Below are 18,895 nucleotides of genomic sequence, written 5' to 3'. Positions count from 1 at the left end.
AGGTCTTTCAATTGATTGGATAAAGCTCACCTGTGTCATCAAAATAAAATCTTTTTGCTTAAAGTCAATTTATTGTAAATGTTAAGTATACCTACAAAATACCTGCAAAGCAACACCTAGGTTAGTTTTGATTCAATAATTGGGTAGTACAGCCTAGCCACCTTTACACATAAAACTAGCCATCATATTCTACCCTTTGTCAATTTGGCACCCATATACACCTCCTTAAACCATATTTCATCTCCAAGTAAAGATAGTAAAAGAGATGTACTTTTATCTAACCAGATCAAACCTGGTGTTGATCCATTGTTACGAAAGATCATATTACATGTGACTGATTACATATGATGAATGTAGTATGATCCATTTGGATCTATTGATCTAATGTTAAATTATCTGATGTTGGAATTGCATGTCTGCACTTGTGGCTAACAAAGACATTTGATTGGGGCTTTATACCTTTGAGAAAAGAACAATAAATATTAGATAGCCATCACGTTAGGCAGGAAAATCAATCAGAACAACAGAACTTTCAGAGGTTAGGGGTTATTTTTTTCAGCTCATAGTCTACATAACTACTTTGTAAGCATTTACTTGTGCAAGGATTGAGGGCTCTAACTACATCTGCTTTCCTTGCAACTACCAGGAAATAGGAAATATTTTCTGCCTCTCATCTTTCAGACTGCTTTTTCAGAAGTTTAAAGGGCATATAGTTTTGAGGAAAAATGTGGGCACCCTTCATGTACTGGTCTGGAAATATCTCTAGGATATAGTGTTAAGTAAAAATACTTAAAGTCCAAGACTGAATATGCTGTGCTACCTTTTGGCTAATAAAATGGGAAAATTCTAACGTACATTTGTCTTTGCTCTAAGAAAAGTCACTTAATTTGGCTGTTTATAAGTCAGGGAATAAGTAGGAATAAAACTTCTCACTGCTTATCAAGTCACAAAATTTTGTTTTTATGCCACATGCGTTTGTTTTCTACACAGAATTGTTTAATTCAAAAAATCAATTGCATTGCTTAAAAAATACATAATTTTTCAAGATTGTGAGCCAGGGTTCCATTATATCTTACTGAAATGTCTATAGTGTGGCTTCTTTGTGCTAGACATTGTTTTAAATTTTTGGTTTACAGGAGTGAACAAAACAAAGACCTTGCCCTCATGAGCGGTGTCTAGGGGGGAAGACAGAAAATAAACAATAGCTATAATAAACAAGTAAAGCATATATCAGACAAAGAAAATGAAAAGGAAGAGAAGAGTAAGGTGGATGTGGGTGCCAGAGTTTGGGGTGTTGGTTTGCAATTTTTATTAGGAGGATCAGGGGAGAGCTTACAGAGAAGGTGACATACAAAGTCAATAAGGACGTGAGGGGGCCATATGGAGATGGGAGGGGAGGAAGAATGTCCTGGCATAGGCTTTGTAGCACGGATGTATTCATTCAGTGCATAAAACAGGAAGCTAATGTGCAGTCAAGCAGAAAGCAGTAAGAGGCTATGAGGACTTTGGCTTTGATTCTGAGAGGATGGGACCATTGCAGTCAGGGTTTTGTATAGAGGACAACAACACTCTAAACTTACATTGTGTTACTTTCCTATTGATGTGTAACAGTTATCATAAATGTAATTGCTTAAAACAACATACACATATTTTACATTTTCAGTGGATCAGAAGTCTAGTCATAGCTTAACTAAGTTGTCTGCTTCAAGGTCTTACAAAGCTGTGGTCAAGCTATCAGTCAAGCCTAAAGTCCCAAAAGAGACTCAATTGAGGGACTATACACCTCAAAACACATTCAGGTGATTGCTAGAATTTATGTTCTTGTGGTTGCAGGACTGAAGGCTTCAGTTTCTTGCTGCCTGTTAGTGAAGATCACGCTTAGCGCCTAGAAAGTGCCTTCAGCTTCTTATGTGGGCTAATATGACTGATGCTTCATCTGTCTGTGAGGAAGAGAGAATCCAGCAAGATGAGTCTTACCATCTTAGGTAACATAATCACGTATAAACCTTTAGCATGTTCCATATGTCTAGAAACAGGTTATAGGTTGGGCCTGCAATCAAAGAGAGAGGTCACACAAGGTCTAGAAAACCACAAGGCAGGGATATGAAGCCCACACTGGTCATCCTAGAGTCTGTCTGCCACACATTTTAAGAGGTTCACTAAGGCTATTGCAAGAACAGACTCTAGTAGGATGAGGATGGAAGCAGAGAGCACGTTTAGGAAGCTATTATAGGAACTCAGAACAAAGATTTTGTGGCTCAGATCAGAATGGCTCAAGTAGAGAAAACTTTCTCTCTCTCTCTCTCTCTCTCTCTCTCTCTCTCTCCATATATACATATATACGTATATGTATATATACGTATAAATGTATGTATCTATGTATTTTACATATGTACTTTATATATATATATACTTTTTATTTGTAAATAATTTCAAAATTACAGAAAAGTTTCAAGAAAAGCACAAAGAAACTCTATACCCTTGACACAGATTTGTCCATTAACATTTTGGCATATTTGCGTTATCATTCTCATTCTCCTCTGGTGAACTAGTTACATTTTGTGTCTCCTGGAATTAGTATCAGTTCAGAGCCAGTGTCTAGTAGTTTCTAAAAGGTCTGATTTTATCCTTTTCCACCATGTACAGTTATCCTGGTAAAAGATCCCTTTGGGGAGAGCTGGGAGAAAGAGTAATGCTATAAATTTTCTGTAGTGTCTGGGGTCCTTCGTCAAGGGGACCTGGCCTCCCCTTCATAGAAGAGGTTCTGAGTCTGTAAACGGGCTCTGGTCTGGAAATTGATTGGCCATTCAGGACTCTCTGTTTTTATGATTTGAGTTAGATTTTGTTCACTTAACCTAGAACTTTTCTGTTATACAGATCAAGTAAGGATATATACGTAATAGTAGTCTCCCTATATATTGAGAACACCATGATTAACTAGCCAGTGTTATAGGGCTACGCATCTCTGTCTATTCTGATTGCTGCTATGACTGTTGTCCATCATGGGAGCCATACCTACCTTGCATTTGTCAGTTGAGTGCTGCCAGTTGGCCCCTGCAACCCTAGGATCCAATTACTCCTATTGCACTTAGGTTTTCCAATTTCTACTGTAAGATTTGGCCTACAGAAAAAAGGGATCACGGAGCTCTTCAAGGATGCTGGGGCTCCCCTTACAATTTTATGTCTCAAAGTATGTCTCGAAAGGTATGTCTTATGGAGCCACCTAGTGTGGGTGAGTAGATCTAAATGACAAATCCACTCACGTTCAAATATCCCTCAGCCATTAAACCATGGAAGTTTGGGCATTTCCAATTCACTCACCTTGGGCCATGTTTTGGTCCGCAGTTTAGCCAACCAACCAAACAGAGCCCTTTCTAAGGTCATGAGGTTAGGTGAGAATCTCTTCTTTGTGAGCCCATACCAGTACATTCAGCCTGATCCAACTTTATATTTCTTCCTCCATTATCCCACATCCCTAGTATCTGTTCCCACACATATTCTCCAGAAAACTCAAGTAGTTCTTTTGAAGTTTAATACACTTCCTCATGGGTCACACTTTGTACCTCCCATTTAGGGGTCTGCTGGACTTCAGTATAGTCTAAAAGCAGTGAGGAGTAGTGGGGGTAAGGGGTTCCTGAGGAGGATCAGCATTGTCTTGCATGGCAACTGCCTCAGGGAACTGGAATGCCACACCCTTTCCTCAGGCTATTCAGTGTTGATTCCTTCAGAGGTGGAAAGGCGGATACCACTGGGGTGGGGAGGTAGCTTCCACTGTGGAAGGAGAGACCTTTACCATTGGCAAAGAAAACTTCAGAAATAGGGTCTCGGTGTCTCCATTTTCATCAAGTGTTTCCCACACATCCTATCCCAACTTACATGATCCCATTATTTCCAGTTAATACCCTCACTTTTAAAGTGGATACCCTGTGAGGCTGGGAGCCCAACTGTTTTGTAAGTCAATCACAGGTTGAGGTTTTGTATTTGATTTTCAGCAATTTCAGCCTTGTGTTTACAGGAGATAAGAGTCTCCTTCAGGGCACACAGAGAAGCTCTTAGGTCACTTATAGGGTGTGTGATTTGGGAATTCAAATCCCTGAGCTCATCCTTTTCTTTCACGCCTTTGTCTAGCAACACTAGAAGCAACCAGCCAACACCATTATATTCCTTAGTTTTCCAAAAATGTTTGGAAAGTGTCATATACAGAGTCATTTAATTCCTTGCTTCTTACAAGTGGTTGATTAGATTCAGTGGAGATATTTTGTGTATCTTTATAAACAGTTCACATTACAGATGCCCTCTTGACTACTGGAAGTAGAACAATTAGCATTTAAAACTCATCCTTCATATACCGGGCTGCCAAAAAAATGTATACAAGTGGACACTTTGGTCAATGTTGCTCAAGCAGTAGTTCGTCATAATCAGAAGTGTCTAGATGCTGATGGTAACTGCATTGAGCACCTCTTGTAATTGCAGAAGTCAGACATGACTTGTATTCATCTTTTGTTATGGGTATATATTGAGTATTACAATTTTAATACAGTTTTCCTTAAAATGTGTATGCATTTTTTGGCACCCTGTGTATGTATATGCATATGCATATGTATATGTATGTATTCAGAATAAAAATTTAAGACAATATGCACAATTGGGCAAAGAGTCATCATCTGATGAGACTCAGTAAATACAGTCATCCCTCAGTATCCTCAGGGGATTGGCTTTTGGTAACCCCTGAAGATACCAAAATCTGAGGATGCTCAAGTCTCTTATAGAATATGATTTAGTATTCACATATACCTATGCACATCCTTCTGTATACTTTAAGTCATCTCTAGGTTACTTATAATACATAATACAATGTAAATGCTAAGTAAATAATTGTCATACTATGTTGTTTAGGGAATAATGACAAGTATATACATGTAAATCTGAAATCTGATTTTATTTCATCATCTGATGAAACTCAATTATATGTGAAATGTATGAATAAATGAATGTTCATCTATTTTTTTATTTGGTTGTATGTCTTATTCTTAATTAATTATAGGAAATTTTATGTATTCCCAATACTGTTTAATTTACACAGGTGCTATGTAATCCTATAGAAAAGTCAGAAAATTAAACTAAACCAGACTGCAAAATTGAAGGGTGTCGGGGGGAAGTACTTACAATCTCACTCTCTAGAAATGATGAGTTTGAGTTGCAAATGGAAAATAAAATAAAGACAAGGATTCTATGGAATAAATGAGCAAGTCATGATGCAACAGCTTGTCATTAGAATATTTTTTTAAACACCAGTCTTTTGAAAATCGTTGGCCTTCGTGTAAAGTAAAATTGCTGAAATCTGCATCCTGTCCTGAGTCAGATACGTTTCTGTTAAAATCCTTACTATTTTATTGGGAATTGAAAGCTATAATGGAGGTTTATTAAAATTTATTTTAAACAATATCTTCTTTTTTTCCTTTCCTTTTCTTTTCTTCTTACTTTCTTATTCATACTCATGTTCACTGGAAATTCTAGCATTCCCCTTTCTTCATTATTTTCCTCACATGAGAAAAGGTTTCTTTAGTTGACTCTGAATTTGATGACAATTCTACTCTAACAATGTCAATGTTGGATACTGGATCCTTTTCAGTAGTGGGAATACTGTTTTTCTAGTCAAAATTATAAATGCTCCTTATGATTTTCGATCAATTTCTGCACTCATTTTTTTCTTCTTTTCCTGAACATTGTACTAGTTGGCTTTTTAGATGCCATATATTTTTTAAAAATTTAGTATAAATTTAATATATGTATTTTAAAATAAATACAATACTTAATTGGAGCAAATATAATATATATAAATATTTCAGTTATATTCATTAACTTAAGTCATACAAATTATATTTAACACCCAAATAGGTGTACATAAAAATTTGTATCAAAATTAGAAATATTAATAAATACAAACAGCAGAAAACTGCTCTAGGTTTCCATACAAATTAAGTGAAAAGAATTTTATAACATAACAATTTATCACTGTTTTAAGTGAATTAAAAGGGAAGGTTTCTTGTTAAGTAGGTTATTTTCCTGGTTAAAAAATTGTTTTTCCAGAGAATGTTTGATATTTGATCAAATTATTTGTTAAAAGTCAAATTCATCAACAAATAAAATTTGTATGTCTTACCTAATTGCTCTTAAAACTATTTTTTAAATCACACAAACGTATATGTGTAATAAAACTTTCCATTTTATCTTACAGTACTGTGGGTTATAGCTATAAACAATCAGGAGGACTTGTCAATTTCCCTCAAGACCTACCAGTGACCTTAAGATTGCAAGAGAGAACCTTTCATTCCTTGCACAGGAAACCCTCACTTGCATAACTCCTGCCAGTGCAGGGGAGGATCCTGTTTTTATTTACAAGTTTTATATTTTTGTAAACGTGAACTTTTTGCAATTCATTTTTGCTTTTTAAGTATTGCATGAATTATTATTTATCTTGATCACAGAATTTTTAGCATCCCCTCAAATATATTGCTCCCGAGGTGAGAGCCTCACTAGACTTACTCTAATCCTGGTACTAATTTAAAGAACTCTGTTAATGCAATAAGAAAAGGTCATCACTTCGAAAGATAAATGAAGCGCATGAAAAAACAATTTTAAAAAGAATACATAGGTATATAATAAACATCGAGAAAACAATGTGTATACAAGATAGCACTCAAAAATACTGTTGTCATGGTTTAAGTAGAGGTTGGTATAAATTATTAAATTTCTATTAACAGAAGAAAAATCCTATCTAGTCATTCCTAGACTGTATCATTTCCTTCTAAGAAATGACAGAATTAGTCAAACTGGAACTTTAGGATCACCACTAATGACTAAATAAATGGGAGGGGCTGATCATACAAATTAATGGGAGGGGTTGGTCATATAAAACCAGCCTCAACCAGCCACTGTCTCCCGGTTAAAAGCTTCAAGACTATTACAACATGGCTCAAAACAACTCTACAAACAGTAAGTTTTCCCCGCACCTGACTGTGGTTTTAGTTCTGTTGGTTTGGGGAGGAAATTGGGCTGAATATCTAGCAGGATTGACAGAAGCTGTGGGTTTTCCATTTTTCCAACTTTTAAAATCATTGTAGTGGGGGAAATCCAGTTTCTCTCACATGATACGAAAATAAGCTGTTTTCTGTGCATTTGAACATTGAGAATTTCATAAAATGCAGACATTCAAGAAATAAACAAGACAAAATCTTGCTTCAGGAAGGAAGATGGGAGGAAAGAACAGATTGGGAAAAGGAAAAGGAGAGACACACTCAAAGGAAGAAACTGGAAGGCATCAAAAAGTTCAGAGACCAGAATGTCTTTGGAATCAAAGTCGCTTCCATATTTCCTTCTTGACTCCTGTTTTTCATAACATCCATCTAAGCAGGCTGGAAATTCTGCTGGCTTTAATGTGTAAATATTTTAGGAATCTGATCATTTCCCAGTCCACTCCTACCATTGTCACTCTGGGTTTTCGAAAGGTCCACCTAACTGATCTGTCTGCTTCAACCTTGCCCCTCATTCAATCTATTTTCAACACGGTAGCCTAAGTGACCTTATTAAACTGTCAACTAGATCATGTCTTTCATCTATTGAAAACTCTTCTGTGACTTCCCAAGTACTGAGAGGAAAAGGAACATGGCCCCACGATGCCCCCACCCTGAAGGCCTTGAACCTCTTCTGCTCCTGCTTTGTTCCCTCTTCAGGCTTTCTAGCCTTCTTGCTGTAGTGGAATAGGCCAGGCAGGCCCCCATTTGCTACCCCTAATTCCTGCAATATTCCTCTCCCAACTGTCCACGTTCCTCCCTCTCTAATCTCCTTCAGGTGTTTGCTTAACTGGATCCCACTGAGATCTTCTGTACCGTATTTTGCCATGCAAAATGCGCACTTTTTGCCCAAGTTTGTAAGGGAAAAATAAGGATGTGCATTATACATGGGTAGTACGAATTCCGTAGCTATATAATTTTTTTTAAATTGGTGTATATTGGGGAACAGTGTGTTTTTCCAGGACCCATCAGCTTCATGTCAAGTTGTTTTCAATCTAGTTATGAGGGTACGCAGCTCATTGGCCCATGTGGGAATCGAACTGGCGGCATTTGTGTTATAAGCACCGTGCTCTAACCCCTGAGCAAACCAGCCACCCTATAAATGTTTTTAATTTTTTTATTTATGCTTTTCAGTTAAAAGTGTAACTCTAGAAATCAATAACGATATCCGTATGCAAAATAATACCTGGAATATGATAATTGGTTTTATTGAACTTAGAACAACGAAGAGTTCTTGGCCTTCTACCGTGTTTCCCTGAAAATAAGACCTCGCCAGCCCATCAGCTCTAATGCATCTTTTGGAGCAAAAATTAATATAAGACCCAGTCTTATTTTAACATAAGACTGGGTATAATATAATGTAACAACGTAATATAATATCATACCGGGTCTTATATATTAATTTTTGCTCCAAAAGATGCATTAGAGCTGATGGTCCAGCTAGGTCTTATCTTCAGGGAAACACGGTATGATGCTTAAATAACGTAAATTTGTTACCGGTACATAAAATTTCTTGTACCTCGTAACTGTTCTTTGTTTTGTAATTATTTGTTACATAAAATTTCTTGTACCATAATGTGTTAAAAATAAATGCTGAAATCCTTTATAATACAAAAATCAAGTACCTAATTGTAAACAAATGAAAATCTGAATTAAAAAATTAAAACGAAAGATTTTCCCCCCTGAAAGTTTGGGCCAAAAAACGTGGATGCGCATCATACACAGGCCCATTATACACGGCAACATACGGTATCTTCACTTAAAATTGTGATCTTACCTAGTCTGCGCATTCTCTCCCGCCTTCCTTTTTTTTTTTTTGCCATGGAAATATTTACCATGTGACACTGTATATTTCATTTGTTTGCTTTTCATCTCCTGATTCTCCATGAGGTCAGGGATATCCTGTCTATTTTGTTCACAGTGCCTAGAGGAGGGTCTGGCTTTTAATCGATGCTCTAGAAATATTTTTTGAACAATTAAAATTAGATGAAAATATTTTAGCTCATCCTACCAGGACTTGCCTGGTAATCCTGTGGGTAAATGTTTGTCCAGTGAAGAAAGGTGAAAAAAATTCAAGCTTTCATAGGAAAATTAGAATTTTGGGAAATGTGAACCTGTCACCGTGAGCTTGACAATATCCCAATACTTGAAAGACTTTTCTGGTGAAATCAGTGGAAAATTTAATGAATGTGATTTCTTGGTACTGTGTAATGTCAATTTTTGGAAGATGTACAGAATTCAATAAATTTATTTTAAATCAATAAATGAGGTTACAAAATCATGCATCGATTTAAAAATCCATTCAAAATGCATTTCAAATGCATTTTTCTTCGTATAACACAGAATGAAAAAGTTCACTGAAATGGTTTCAGACTCCATGTGGCAACTAACATTTAAGAAAGTTGAAGAAGAGAAAGACAAATACCGTATTATTTCACATACATGTGAAATCTAAAAAAAGCAAAACGGCTGGCTTGGTGGCTCAGGTGGTTGGAGCTCCTTCTTAACTCCGAAGGCTGCTGGTTCGATTATACATGGGCCAGAGCGCTCTCAACCACAAAGTTGCCGGTTCAACTCAAGTCCCACAAGGGATGGTGGGCAGTGCACCCTGCAACTAAGATTGAACACGGCACCTTGAGCTGAGCTGCCACTGACTGAGCTCCCAGGTGGCTCAGTCGGTTGGAGCGTGGGCTCTCAACCACAAGGTTGCCAGTTCAATTTCTCGACTCCCCGCAAGGGATGGTGGGCTGCGCTCCCTGCAACTAGCAATAGCAACTGGACCTGGAGCTGAGCTGCGCCCTCCACAACTAAGACTGAAAGGACAACCACTTGACTTGGAAAAAAGTCCTGGAAGTACACACTGTTCCTCAATTAAAATAATAATAATAATAATAAAGAACAAACAAACCAGAAACAGACCCATAGATAAAGAACAAGCTGATGGTTGCCAAAGGGCAGGGGGACGGAGAGATGGGTGAAAAGAAAAGTTGAAGAAACTTGCTGTTTTAGTGGATTTTCAAAAGAGAATACCTACAATTATCTGAAAGGCTGTTAAAATAAAACTCTCTTTTCAAGTATACATCTATCTGAGGCTGGATTTGCTTTATATTCTTCAACCAAAAGAACATATCACAACAGACCAAACCCAGATGCAGATATAAAAATCCAGTCCTCTAATAAGCTAGACATCAAATAGATATTCTCCTTTTAATTGTTACTAAGGTAAAACCAAAGTTCTTTGGGTATTCATTACATTTTAAGAGTACAAATGGGTCTTGAGGCCAAAATAATTAAGAAATTGTGAGCTAGGGATATTTTCTAGAGAAAAAAAATTGTGAAACAATTTACAAGCTTCTTTTTGTTATCTGGTCCTCAGTCACAGACAATTGAGTTAATTATACTCCTTAAGTGTGACATTCTATTGTGGATCTGATCAAAGCCAATCTGTTTATACTAGCTTTATTTTTATCCACTTTATTTTCCCAACCACTCCTATTCCTTCTCCACCTTGCCCGTAGGCGTACATCCATTCTAGTGTATTACATGTCCGTCGGTCATATATGTCTATTTAGTTAGGTATGTGTGTGTCCTTGGTAAGTACACAGCATTTTTTTGGTGTGATTTATTTAGATTAGATGATCTTTATTGAATAACTTGTTTTCCTCTAATTTTTTTATCAAGAAATAACACATTCAATAAAATGCATAAATCTTAAGTATGCAGTTGGATTAATTTTTATGTGTTCACCCATGTCGGCATATGCATTTTTTTTTATTTTTTATTTTTATTTTTTGGCATATGCATTTTTAATTTATAGAAATAATATTGCACTATATAAACCTCATTCTACGTCGTTCTTGACCTAATACTATACTTTTGGGACCTATTATCTTTCTTCTTTGTCATTTTTTTCCTTATTGTTTTGGTCTTTTGCATAAAGTTTCATCATGGACGTCTACCACATTTTGCTTATCCATTCTCCTAGTGATGGGCATCTAGGTTGCTTCAGTTGTTACTACAAACAGCGTTCTGAAAAATACATCTTGGAGATCTGGGTGAGAAACGGAGTACAATGTTACAATTACTTACTATACATAATTTTAACAAGCATAGCCTGCTTGTCCTACAGATGATCCAGAATAAACTACATTCTAGCCAGCTGGCCAGAAGGGTTCTGGTCTCCCAACTTTACCCCCATCATTGCAGGCATCTGACTTCCATCTGCTTTTCTAACTTTTGAACTGAAGGCTTCAATTATGGTGTCTTTAGTTCCAGCAGTTTTCCCCATTATACATTTTGGTATGTTATTTAAGTCACCCTTTTCTATCTCAGTATAACATGGGTATGCTTCTACATTATCTTTCATTTATTTTTACCTTGCACCTGTCTTTAATTTGTCATTTATATTATATATCATATATTGTGTGACCCAGGTTCATTTTCCTTCATATAGTAAGCCATTTTTTTCAACCCAACACCACCCTTTCCCTCTGATTTTGGAGGCTATAACTATCCCAAGTTCTCACATACAACAGGCCTGTTTCTCGGCTTTCTGTGGGGTTCCATTTGTCTAATTGTCTGTTTCTGCATCATAGGAAAAAAGTTGCTTTTACTACTCTGTTTTATATGGATGAGTAAATCTATCATCTTCATCCTTCGTTAACAAACTATCTTACCTACTTTGTGGGCTTTTATTCTCCCTGTATATCTCAGGTTGCCCACAAAATACTGTTGGATTTCTCCTCAAAAAACATAATCCTAGTCCAATCATGAGAAAAACATCAGATAAACCCCAATGAGGCTCTACAAAATGCCTGGTCAGTACTCTTCAAAATTATTAAGGTTGGAGCAGCCAGTTAGCTCAGGTGGTTAGAGCACAATGCCCGTAACACCAGGGTTGCTGGTTTGATCCCTGCATGGGCCAGTGTGAGCTGCGCCCTCCACAACTAGATTGAAACAACTACTTGACTTGGAGCTGATGGGTCCTGGAAAAACACACTTAAAATAAATAAAAGTTTAAAAAAAACTTTAAAATAATTATCAAGGTCATCAAAAACAAAGGAAGTATGAGAACCTGTCAGAGCCCAAAGGAACCTAAGGAGATATGACGACCAAATATGTTTTGTACCCTGGATAAGATCCTAGAATAGAAAAAAAAAGGATACCTGGTCAAAACTAAAATAAATCTGAATAAAGTATGGACTTTAGTACTAATAATGTATCAATATCGACTCATTACTTGTCATAAATGTACCATACTAAAATAAGATGTTAAATAAGGGAAACTTGGTGTGGAATATATGGGCATTCCCCATACTATCTTTGTAACTTCTCTGTAAATCAAAACACATTCTAGGGAGGCTGGATGGCTCAGTTGGTTAGAGTGAGAGCTCTTAACAACAGGGTTGCTGGTTCAACTCCCACATGGGCCAGTGAGCTGCACCCTCCACAAGTAGACTGAAGGACAATGACTTGACTTGGAGCTGATGGGCCCTGGAAAAACACACTATCCCCCAACATTCCCCAATTAAAAAAAAAAATCTAAAATAATGTTTACTTTAAAGAGCTGACTGGTATTTTTATTTGGAAATGTGGTTCCCTATTGAAAGATACTTAAAATGTTCTCTACAACCAACACTATGGTGGTGAATATTCATTTGCATTATCCATATGCATATGTGTCAAATCTCATAGGGTGTAGACGCAGTAGAGGAACTGCCAAGCTGCCTCGTGCCAAGCTCTGTGCCCTGGAGCCAGAGGTGAACTAGATCTTGATACAGCTCTCAAAGAGCCTTTTGTATATGGGGATAAAACATGGATCTTGGGTTGAAGAGATAGATCTTAATTTTATCTCTTTGCTTCCCTCGTTTATCTTTCATCTTTCTCTAGGTCTTTCTCATCTTCTCCCCGCCCAGCCTCTACCTGTCAGTGTCCCAGAAACTCCTAACTTGCTTGTCCCCTCTCCAATGCCCTAGGTCTTAAGAGTGGGTACAGTCAAGGACCTATGAGCTGAAAAATGAAGGCGTAAGATGGGTGGGGTCCTGTGAGGATTTTAAACCCAAGACCAACCTCAGAGCAGATCATTTTGCCATCAGAAAAATTCTATCACAGACTATTGGAACTTCTCTCTAAGCCATCATTTCTCTTAGTTTCTGATTAAAAGTGTATTGGTTTGGAGTGGGGGCAATTATTTTGCAGTTTTTAGGCAGTTTTAAGGGGTTTTAGCTTTTCTTTGCGGGGAGCAGAGTTTTTCAGTAATTCAAACTTTCAACAAATGTTGGAGTAAATATTATTGTGCCATGCACAGTTATCCAGGGCTTAGAAGGGACCTGTGCTTGGTTTAATGCTCTGCTTTTGCTATCTTGAAATTGTTAACAAATGTTGAACAAGAGATCCAGCATTTTTATTAGAATATAATTTCATTGGAATATTTGCACTGGGTCCCAGAAATCATGTAGGGGTTCCTAATTCTGTTCACTAGGAATTTCATAGTGAACAAAACAGACAAACATGTCTTGTGGAGCTGCATACCAGATGGAAAAGTCAGAAACAGGTAAACATGTAAAAGATTTCAGAGGGAGAGAAGACCAGTGAAGAAAATAAGACAGGGTGAAGCCAGAGAGCATGCCTGGCGGGACAGGCAAGGACTCTGAGTGTCCAAGCTGACACCTGAGGAATGTGAAGGAGAGAGCTAGTCCATCATTGTGAGAGGGAGAGCATTGTGGAAAGAGAGGAGCAAGCACCAAGCTCTGGAGTAGGAAGAAGTTGGCCTGGTTGGGGGAAAGAAAGAAGTTAGGCGTGGTGGCTGGAGTACACACTTGTTCTAAGGAATAAAGCCAATTAGATCACCGTGTGTGATGAGGTCAAAGAAACAGGTAGGGGCCTAGTTGACTAGTGAGATTCAAGAGAGTAAAAGGGTGATGTTTAAAGTTAACCTTTCCCCTTTCAATGAAGTACAATAGACCAGGAGGTAGTGGATTGGTATGCAATTGCAGATTTAGGCTTTCAGGAGGAACAAACATTCAAAGATCAAACCAAAAAGCACCCTCGTGGACTGGGAATACAAAGGAATTCTTTATTTTGCTGAAAGAATGTAATGGGTAGCCACAGCTGTAGTTTTTACTGGATCTTCCCTTTGCATAAACGTGGAGTTTGACTTTCTGAGAATGACCTTAAATATTGCAAAACTGTACTAGAGGTAATAAAGAAATAAGATTGAACTTGTTTTTTTATGAGGTGTCAGTCAAAGCGACTCAGTACCTTAAAGTCTCCTGTACCTATGAGTACAGCTGTTGTACTTCCAATTGAACCTCTGACATCCCCAGTAACTTTTCTTCTGATCTCAGTTCACTAAGTTTAATTCTGCTACAAAGTCATATGTTCTAAAAGTGAATACCCAAGTTTTCCAGATTTGGCAAATTCAAAGTGTCCCATATCTAAAATCATGTAATGTGGTATTTATTCCCTATTTGAAGATTCTACTGAAAGTATGCAATTCCTTTTTCAGTTAATTTTGTTCTCCCCATAGTGTTTTTAAAAAAATATTTTGGGAACTAATCCTGTGTGTCTGCTATTGAGAGCAATGGACTTCAAAATGAATCAATGTGCATCAAGGAATTTAGATCAGAAACACTGAAAGGGGATTAATGGTGTCTGTATCACATATTCTTCATTTGTAGGGGTTCAAATGTTTATCATTTTGATGACATTGCATGCATTTTCTTTATTCATGTTGTTCTTGTTCCATATGAAGCGAACACATCAATTTTTCATGGTTTTTGAAGAGAACATCAATTTTTCATGTTTTTTTAAGAGAACACATCAATTTTTCATGGTTTTTGACTCCCCAGTCAAGGCATTCAGATGAGCTGCAGAAGTTTAATAATCACCCTGGTGAGTTTAAGAGCTTTATTTATAATTGCATGAGATTTCTTCCTAGTAGGTTCTGGTGGGTTCTACGTGAAGAGGAAATGAGACAGTAGCTTGAACCTGAAGTTTGAATGTACGCGCATATAAGCTGACCTGTTAAATGCTTCTTCTCTCCAAATCTTTCCACAGAGATCACAGCAAGGAATCATAGACGAAGCCGCACCAAATTCACAGAAGACCAGTTGAATATCCTCATCAAAGCATTCAATCAAACACCTTACCCAGGTTATGCTACCAAACAAAAACTTGCTTTAGAAATCAACACTGAAGAGTCTAGAATCCAAGTAAGTTACAAATTCTATGTCACCAAGACAAGAAGCAGAAATCAGGGTCGGGGTACCATTAATTGAACACATATTATGTGCCAGTGTGCTGAGGGCTTTGTGTGGAAATTCATGATCAACACACAGAATGAACTCATAAGGATGTTGCTCTTAGTCTCACTTCACGAATGTGGACACACCATGAAAATTCACAGGAGTAGGGAGGAACTGTGTAGGTACACGTTCAGAGAAGAGGAAATGCTTGAGCTGGTTATCTTTTTAATGTATTGAAGTAACATTGGCTAATAACATTATATAAATTTCAGCTGTACAGCTTTATAATACAAAATCTATATGCTCCATTGTGTGCTCACCACCCAAAGTCTAGTCTCCTTCCGTCATCGTATATTTGACCTCCTTTCCCCTCTTTATCCTCCCCCTACCCCACTGGTAACCAGCATACTGTTGTCTGTGTCTATGAGTTTGTTTGTTTTGTTTGTTTGTTGCTTTCTGTTTTATATCCAACAGTTATCCTTTGAACTGGTTCTTAAATGCATAATAATCACAGCATCTATTTATTAACATAAAAATATAATTATAGCAAATCATGTCAGGACCAGACTGTGAAGGGGCTAAATACCACTCCTTGACCTAAGACTTAGTTGAATGGGACAGGTATCAGTAATAATCCTGAGCTTAGGCCTGATGAGAATGACTCCCTTTGGAGAAAGGCAGTGATGGAGCTGAGATGACATAGACATGTTTAATTCTCTCGTTTTCTTTCCTCACTTAGATTTGGTTTCAGAATCGAAGAGCTAGGCACCGAGTTCAGAAAAGATTAGAACCTGAGAAGGACTTAGAAGCAAGCCAAGACCAAGATCACCCTGAAGAGAAGATTCATGGTAAATAACCTGCTCCAGTCCCATCCATTCTCCAGCAGAGCCTCTTGTGTGTCCACGAACCTCTCTTTAGTAGTGGAGCCAACTACTACTCTGAATGGGAAAAGAATGTTCTCTCTCTCAGGGCCCCCTCGTCAGAGTCTTCTCCTGGCAAAGGGTTCAACATAGCCCCTGATAGCCCCTGAGAATTCTTCCTCACTTGATCCATGGGCTTTCTAAGAATTTCCCCTTCATACCCTTTTTCCATGGAAGTCCAGCAACCCAGCCATGTGCTGTGTTTCCTCTAGAAGCTTTCTCCTGGAATGGGCTGGAACAAGGCCCTCTCAAGGAAAGGCAATAGGTTCCAAATTAGATGGAGACTGTGGGACATAGTTGGGTTCCTTGTTTGAATACGTAAACATCTCTGAAATGTTCCTTGACCCACAATCTTACACCTATCGTAGGTAGAGAAGATAGACGGTGTCGTACCAGCTATACTTCCTCCCAATTACATACCCTCATCGCAGCATTTACAAACAACCCTTATCCTGGGTTTGATTCCAGAGAGCAACTTGCTAAGCAAATTGGGGTTCCAGAGTCAAGAGTCCAAGTAAGTGATAATGAATTTGACTGTTCCCTCTCCTAGGGGTGTAGATGTATGAGAAGGGAAGCCACGCTGGCCTTGAGCTGTTCATCAGCATGCCAGGCACATCCCCACTCCAAGGCTTTTCATAAGCCATTTTCTATGTCTGGTAGGTTCTACCCCCAGGAACTCACATGGTCTGCAACTCTCATGGTCTGCTCTCTCCACCCCTTTTAGTTCTTTTCTTTTCTTTTTTTTTCTTTTTTTTTTTAAAGATTTTAGTGGGGAAGGGGAACAGGACTTTATTGGGGAACAGTGTGTACTTCTAGGACTTTTTCCAAGTCAAGTTGTCCTTTCAATCTTAGTTGTGGAGGGCGCAGCTCAGCTCTAGGTCCAGTTGCTGGCTAGTTGCTAGTTTCAGGGGGCGCAGCTCAGCTCCAGGTCCAGTTGCCGTTTTCTAGTTGCAGGGGGCACAGCCCACCATCCCTTGCAGGAGTTGAATCTGCAACCTTGTGGTTGAAAGGACACGCTCCAACCAACTGAGCCATCTGGGAGCTCAGCAGCAGCTCAGCTCAAGGTGCCGTGTTCAGTCTTAGTTGCAGGGGGCAGAGTTCAGTTCTTTTCTGTTGTAATCAATGTTGTATTTGTTGTGCTTTGAACACAAAGGCACATGACACTCAATAAGAACTTACTGAATGAAGGAAGGAAGGAATACTACTTCACACGGAATACTACTTCACACTGAATACGAGCCAGGCACTTGACTGAAGTCTTTCTATCATATCCTTCAGCCTTTTTAATTATCCCGAGGTTCAAATTATGTGTCTTTAGAGATTTAATATTTAGCTCATCCAAAAACCAAACGAACAAACAACGAAACAGAAACAAACTCACAGAACTGAGAACAAACTGATGGTTGCCAGAGGGGAGGGGTGGGGGATGGGCAGAAAAGGGGAAGAGGATTAAGAACCATAAACCTCCAGTTATAAAATAAGTCATGGGGATGTAAAGTACAGCATAGGGAATATAATCAATACTATCATGATAACTATACGGTGACCTATTGCGGTGATCACTTTGTAAATAAATGTTGAATCACTATGTTGTACACCAGAAACTAATAGAGTATTGTATGTCAACTATAATTAAAAATAAAATTGAATTAAAAAAAGTCATAATCTAAATAAATAAAGAAAAACAAACAAGCCAAAAAAACCATTTAGCTCAGAGAAATGTAGCAGCCTACCTAAGGATTCATTGCTGCTGAATCCTAAAATGGAATATAATTCTGCCAGTGGTGTGGGAGGGTGGGTCTGTGTTCAATACATAAATATGAGTGTTTGTAAAATTATATTATTATGTATAGTATATATAACATACACATTTAATATGCATATGTATTTATAATTTATGGGTGCAAGCATGGATAGCAATGAATTATGTCTTGTGGGACAAAAAAATGTATGCTGGGTCATCTAAAAAAGTAGACATTTTTGAGAAGAAGATGGAAAGGATTCCAGGCACAGGGAAAAGCGTGGTACTTTAGGGAGAGACCAGCACTTCTAAGGATGGGATTATGGGGACTTTCAGGATATGAAACCCATCACTTGATCATGAAGGTCTAGGTGAGAGGTTCAGAAATTTGAGCTTTGGGGTGACTAGTTAGCTCAGTTGATTAGAGCGTGGTACTCTTAACAGGGTTGCCGGTTCCATCCCCACATGGGCCAGTGTGAACTGTGCCCTCCACAACTAGATTGAAATAGCTACTTGACTTGGAGATGATGGGTTCTGGAAAAAGACACTTACATAAGTAAAAAAAGTTTTAAAAAAATTTTGAGCTTTATCTTCAGAACTGGTAAATGTTCCACACGTCATATGGAATATCAATTATTTTGGAATTGGGCCTAAAATGAACCACCTCTCTCTTTCCTTTTTCTTTTGAAAAAAAAGCAATGGTGAGGCTTGCATGACATCAGTTGCTTTAACGAATTTTCTGTTTTATCCACTTAGATTTGGTTTCAAAATCGAAGATCTAGGTTCCACGTACAGAAAAAAAGAGAACGTGGTGAGCTCTTACAACTGAAACAAGAGCAGGAATGAAATCTCTGAGACATGGGAGTTCAAGGTAATCAGCCTGTTGTTCCCATTCGGCTAAAAGCAGAGCTTCCT

At 37.9% G+C, this 18,895-nt stretch overlaps 1 protein-coding gene across 1 annotated transcript in view; it reads left to right on the top strand.

Annotated features, from left to right (window-relative positions):
* Positions 1-18,895, top strand: part of LOC308489960 (double homeobox protein A-like) — a gene marked incomplete at its 5' end in the record, with an annotated part of 20,390 nt that extends 1,495 nt beyond the window's left edge. The window contains 4 exons of the mRNA XM_081031570.1: positions 15,132-15,286; positions 16,059-16,167; positions 16,608-16,753; positions 18,737-18,895. Of these exons, the coding sequence (XP_080887696.1) occupies positions 15,132-15,286; positions 16,059-16,167; positions 16,608-16,753; positions 18,737-18,826 (500 nt within the window). The 3' untranslated portion in view covers positions 18,827-18,895. The remainder of the gene's footprint in view (positions 1-15,131; positions 15,287-16,058; positions 16,168-16,607; positions 16,754-18,736) is intronic.

Source organism: Rhinolophus hipposideros, assembly GCF_964194185.1.
Source record: "Rhinolophus hipposideros genome assembly, chromosome: 21".
Taxonomy (NCBI): domain Eukaryota; kingdom Metazoa; phylum Chordata; class Mammalia; order Chiroptera; family Rhinolophidae; genus Rhinolophus; species Rhinolophus hipposideros.
The sequence above is the reverse complement of the archived record's forward strand: the minus strand, read 5'-3'. Positions and strand labels throughout refer to the sequence as shown.